This window comes from Bos indicus x Bos taurus, chromosome X, assembly GCF_003369695.1.
Source record: "Bos indicus x Bos taurus breed Angus x Brahman F1 hybrid chromosome X, Bos_hybrid_MaternalHap_v2.0, whole genome shotgun sequence".
Classification (NCBI taxonomy): Eukaryota; Metazoa; Chordata; class Mammalia; order Artiodactyla; family Bovidae; genus Bos; species Bos indicus x Bos taurus.
The window spans coordinates 26,378,874-26,384,873 of record NC_040105.1 but is presented as its reverse complement, the minus strand read 5'-3'; the positions used below and the strand labels follow the sequence as shown (position 1 = coordinate 26,384,873).

Sequence of the window (6,000 nt, the reverse complement as noted above, 5' to 3'; positions counted from 1 at the left end):
GCTTCTGAGGATAGGGGTGAATTTTAGAGGAATGTGATAGGGAAGGGGAATTGTGACTTATCCATACTTTTAGAATTTGGGGGCAATAAGAGCATTTGCACTATTACTTAAAACCAGAGTTTTCCTCTGGGGCAAGCAGAGACAAGAGGCAGTGCAAGAATATTTTTTTATCAAGGATGACACTTCTGCCACAGAAGAATTTTCTACCTCCTAGAAGGACACCTGAGTTTTTAAAAATTCTATGTAAATGTTTGCTTACACCGTGATTACTGTCATCTTTTCTCATCTGCTTCTTATGGAGGAAGCCTTGGTTTTGACCACCAAGGTAAACTTACTTACTGGTGTGTGGTCAGAGGACAGTCTCAAATAATTCAGCCCATTAAAATTCTCCTGAAAATGCCAGGGTGGTTTCGAAAATCTCCTCTCTAACCTCAGGGTTATTACACTAACGACCAGTAGCCTGCATGCCAGTTCAGTTGCTACAGTACTGTCTGACTCTTTGCGACCCAGTGGACCGTAGCCCGCCAGGCTCTTCTGTCCATGGGATTCTCCAGGCAAGAATACTGGAGTGGGTTGCTGTGCCCTCATCCAGGGGATCTTCCGGACCTGGGGATAGAACCTCGTGTCTCCCACATTGCAGGCAGATTCTTTACTGCTGAGCCACCGGGGAAGCCCAACGACCACTAGTTTCTGTGCCAAATCAGACTCTAGTCACCAGCAGATTTGAAAACACTGAGAACGTGGTGGGGGCAGCCAGTGGGGATGAGGAGGTGTCCGAACCTCCCTGCCGGAAGTGACCCCTCATGGGGAAAGAGCAGCTGCGGTCCCTGTGTCTCGGGTGAGGAACCTGCGGAGAGTAGGGATCCTCTGAGTCAGGCAGGGCTGGGCATCTGATTGGTCCATTCCTCTGCAAGCAGAGCCCAGAGTCCAGAGGAGGATGCAGAGAACAGCTGGCCGGAAGTCAGGTTCCAGTCTGGAGACAAGGGCAGAGGACTCGCCGGGGGATACCCAGGGAAGGGCGCTGTCACCGGGAAAGTTCTGGGACCGGACACCCGTGCTGTGACCCAGGCGGTCAGCTCTCCAGGAACTCTGGGGCGAGGGGTGGGAGGATTCCAGGGAAACAAGCCCCCAGACAACCCTTAAATTGGGTTTCATTCTCATTTTCACCTTCTTTCTTCAGACTGCTTTTAGTACTTTGGCCACAGCGTTCTTCTTTTCACTGCCAGAAAGATATTATGGAGCAATGTGAAAAGAAATGAGTTAATAGACACAAGGTCAGCCTCAGACCGGGAGGAGTGGAACAATATGAGCTCTGGAGGACTTCAGATCAGAGCTCCAGTTTCGCCCTGTCACTAGCAATGTGAACTAAGCACGTTACCAAATTCTGTGAGCCTCAGATTCTTCAGTGAAGTGTGTTTGATAAGCTCTGTCTTCTAGGACTGTTGGAATGTGTATAATGTATATAAAACACCTGGCACAGTGACTAGTGTGCATTGGAACTGAAAAGAGTGACACTTTTTGCCATGATTTTTTTTTGACCCCAGATAATACCAACCCTCCTGCTGAGATTTTTGTTTTGTTTTGCCGTTGCTTTAATCCAGGAGATGTCTGAAAATATGCAATACTATGGCATGCTGAATACCACGTCAGTCAATAATTCTGTTTAATAAGAAAACATACCTTGGTAGATCATGTCCCATAGAGGTTCTATTATTTAATTTGGCTACTGGGGACTCTTCCCTATCTGGATGCAACTCAAAGCTCCTAAAATGTGTGTCAAGAACTAACTCCTTCTCTCCCTCCCAGCTGCCTTAGATCCACATCACCCCATTTTCATTCACCTGCTGCTGCTGCTGCTAAGTCACTTCAGTCGTGTCCGACTCTGTGCAACTCCATAGACGGCGGCCCACCAGGCTCCCCCGTCCCTGGGATTCTCCAGGCAAGAACACTGGAGTGGGTTGCCATTTCCTTCTCCAATACAGGAAAGTGGAAAGTGAAAGTGAAGTCGCTCAGTCTGGCCCGACTCATAGCGACCCCATGGACTGCAGCCCACCAGGCTCCTCCATCCATGGGATTTTCCAGGCAAGAGTACTGGAGTGGGGTGCCATTGCCTTCTCCATTCATTCGTCGAACCCCTACCAAAATCAAGCCTTGTTATGTACTAAGTCGTGTCCTTCTCTGCGACCCTATGGTCACACCACCAGGCTCCTCTATCCATGGGGATTCTCCAGGCAAGAATACTGGAGTGAGCTGCCATTTCCTACTCCAGGGGATCTTCCTGATCCAGGGATTGAACCCGAATCTCTTACATCTCCTGCATTGGCAGGTGGGTTCTTTACCAGTAGTGCTACCTGGGAAACCCTCCCTTAGGGCTTGCCAAATTGTACTCAAATTAACCCAGTCAAAATACCTTATTAATGAGGCAGGCTCTGTTTCTTCCAGTCCAGGGCAGAGAGTGTGACATGGGCAGAGTGACTTCTTGGCATCCCACCTCAAGGAAGTATCACCCTGATTTATCAGAAACTCCTTGGTGATGACGTGGTTAAAACACCTAGTTTGTGCACTGTATTCTCTGGCACTGGAACAGGAGCACAGGATACCTTCCATTCCCTCCCTAGGTGGAGATTTCTCTCTAGTTAATCCATGATCCCAAAGTAACTGCTGAAAGCAGTTCTCCTTTCGAGGCTTAATTGCTCAACTCTGAGACACACAACCCAAGGGTCTGGCCTTTGCTCACCACCCTCACACACCCGCTCTGGCCCACCACCCCTTAAAATCACCTCCCATTGAAGAACTTGAGGTTTTTCCAAGGCTCCAGCTTGTATTGTCTCAGGACATTTACCCTTGAGTGCTCTCATCTGGCCCTCCCCTCCAACCCCAATCATCCTTCTTTTCACTTGTCTTTTTTGTCTTAGAGGCATCCCACCTCATGGTCTTTCTTATATGATAGCTGCTGCTAGACTCTAATCAAATGGGAAAGGCTCAGCCTTCTTTTTCTTAATCCCCCCACCTCCATACATACTAACATGGAGCAAAGAGCAACTGCTCAATTAATGTTTAAGGGGAAACAACAGTGAACAATTTAGTATGATTTTATTTCTCTTACATTGTTGAATAAACAAAGCAAGTTCAGGTATATAACTTTTATTTTACAAAACAGGAAAATATAAGGAATAAGGGAAACCAAGAATTCACCATCTTTTATTTCTCTATTTTTTTTTTGATCCCAACTATTTTACCTCTAATTTCTTTTGCATTTCTAAGGAAATGCCTATTCCAATGCTATCTTTTCTTATTCCAGATCACTAAAAAAGATGGAAGGTTTTTTTTTTTTTAAATTTAACAAAATAGCAAAACTATTACTCTTAAATTTCATAAACAGCATTAAGTATGTAACCAATATCATTCATACATTTAGATTCTGAACTAAAGTTTTTTTTTTTAAAACAACATTTGAAACATTTTTTAAGCAACATTTAAAAACATTCAACAACAAAACATAAACCTGTAAGTTATTCAAATATGCTATGCAGTGTGATCCCTCCAGGTGCCCACACTACTTCAGGACAATGCTTCAGATTTCACTGCAGGTGAGAGAAGCTGTGTCGGCCACTGCCCCCAGAATGCACATTGGCCAGGGCACTGGTGCGAAGCATGGCTGCAAATCTGGCTCGGGCTCTCTCTTCTTCATCTCTCAAAGCTTCTTCATACCAGGATGGGAAGGCACTGGGGACCGTATCATGAATGTTGGCCAAGAATTCAAGAACTTTCATTTTGCTGGTTTCCGCATGGGCTCTCGGGCCCCACAGGAACTCATAGCGTGGAGGATCACTGTTGGGCACCTGGCGGTATTCCAGGTACCTTTCCTGCACCAGATCTTGGGTGATGAGCTTCTTGGGATCCCCATGGATGAAGTGCTTCCTTCCAGCATATATCCCCATCACATTGAGCACCTCCCAGACATCCTCCTCAGTGGCGCAGTTGCCCTTCATGAAGATCACACAGAGGATGGTCATAAGGAGGCCAGTCTTGGGCATGATCTCCTCACCCCGAAGCCTGCCATCACTGGTGCGCTGAAATTTGCTGACAAGGGCATAGCAATGAGTGGTGGGGTTGACTTCCTTCACCTCAATGCCAAAGGCCAGCACCATCAGCTCAGAAGCTTTCCTGAGGATCTCAGTGAAGTGCTTCTTGTGCTTTTTAATGACATGCTTAATCATATCTTCTTTGGTAATAGACTCTCTCAGATTATTCTTGCGCAGCAGAAATTGCACCAACAGAATTGCCTTCTCGTCTAGAGGCGTTCTACAGGAAAACTCAGTGCTGGGTAATGCCTGGGAGGTGCTTGGTTTTTCATCTTGGCTGTTAGCACCATCATCAGATCTGGTGCATGAAGCACCTGCAGAAGTAGTGGTAGTGGAAGGGGATCTTCCAGACCCCTGGGATTTTCTACCTGACCCGGAAGCAGGAGAGCTCTGGACATTGCCACTAAGCGGAGGGGTAGGGGAAAAGGGGAAGTCTTCTTCCTCTACTGCAGAGGCCTGAGCATCTTGGAGATGCTGAGCCTCACTCCGGGCCTGTTGGCGTTTCTCACGGGCACGGAGCTTACTCTTTTGCCCCCGAGGCATGATGACACAGATCAGGGACAGCAGGCAGGAGTGTGGGCAGGAAGACAGACAATGAGGGCACCTGGAGGAGGGAGGAGATGCTGTGAGTGCCTTCAACAGGGAGATTCCTCCCTGGCTTTAACCAAGACCACCTTTGCAGGTTTGTGTGAGGTTACTGCTCTAGAACCCACAGGGCTCCCTGATCAGCTTGCCCCCTGAGACTCCTTCACAGTTCACATTTAGAATCATCCTGTCAACTGTTGGCAGGGCCCGGCCATCCTCCCCTCTGCTGCTCTGAAGCTAAACTGCTTTCAAAAATGGCCTTCCATCCCTGAGACCCTCCCGTCCCTGAGGAGGAAATGAAGGAAAGCCTTAGCTGGCGACCCCTGCTGGGGCCTGCCAGAACTGACAACAGGCGCAGGGTTTGATGGGACCCCTTTTGTCTTGGACTATTAGGGTTTTCAGTTGTCACTCATGTCTCCCCCCGCTCCAACACAGCACTTCCGCCCCGCCCCTCCCCTCCACCAGACCGAGAGCCCTCCCTCCCTCCCGTAGTTTGACAGCCCGACCCGGGGCCTCCCAGGAGAGACCACAGGGACAGTGAGTGTGTGTGCCTGGTTTAGCGTACCCTTAGTCCTTGCTCAGGCTCCTCTCCTTAATTCCAAATAAAGTCCGGGATGTTTTCCGCTTTTGATCTGAGACCATTAGCCTCAGATCAAAGGCTTCACTTCCTGAGACCTCAAGGTAGAGGGTGTTGGGCCTAACGGCTATGCCACGAGCCTCTTTGCGCATGGCAGATCAGAGCGGAGTTCTGTGATGACACCTCGGAGTTCTGTGATGACACCTCTGTTCTAGGGAGACGTATTCCCGCAATTCTAAGCCTCGCCTCTCCCCTCCAGAGACCTGAGACTCTGGAGGTGGAAGTCAGCCTGTACCTCCTGCTGACAGCTCTGCCCTGGGCTTCCCAGGAGTGAAAGCAGGAACGAGGCTGTGTGCGGGTCCCTCTCTATGTGGGGGTGGGAGTGGGGCGGAGATTTTTGCATCATTCCTCAAGGTGGAGGCAGGGAGTAGGGTGTCCTCTTAGCTGCTTCTTCAAAGGCTTCCTGGGTAATGCTAACTCTCTGAAAACTCTGAACTGTTTCCCTACTGCAAACCTTACAGAAAATAGCTAAGTCCTAGACTAGATACCCTGGTGGCTCAGACGGTAAGGCATCTGCCCGCAATGCGGGAGACCCAGGTTCAATCCCTGGGTTCGGAAGATCTCCTGGAGAAGGAAATGGCAACCCACTCCAGTATTCTTGCCTGGAGAATCCCAAGGACGGAGGAGCCTGGTAGGCTACAGTCCATGGGGTGGCAAAGAGAGTCAGACATGACTGAGCGACTTCACTCTCAC

At 48.9% G+C, this 6,000-nt stretch overlaps 1 protein-coding gene across 1 annotated transcript; it reads right to left on the bottom strand.

Moving 5' to 3' along the window:
• Window positions 1–3,581: 3,581 nt before the first annotated feature.
• Window positions 3,582–4,628, bottom strand: LOC113887988 (melanoma-associated antigen B10-like). The gene has a single exon (XM_027535363.1). It carries the CDS (start codon window positions 4,626–4,628, stop codon window positions 3,582–3,584), a length of 1,047 nt encoding a protein of 348 aa, XP_027391164.1.
• Window positions 4,629–6,000: the final 1,372 nt, after the last annotated feature.

Excerpts from the sequence above, each read along its gene's own strand:
- LOC113887988 (XM_027535363.1), bottom strand. The coding sequence starts at position 4,628 with ATGCCTCGGGGGCAAAAGAGTAAGCTCCGTGCCCGTGAGAAACGCCAA.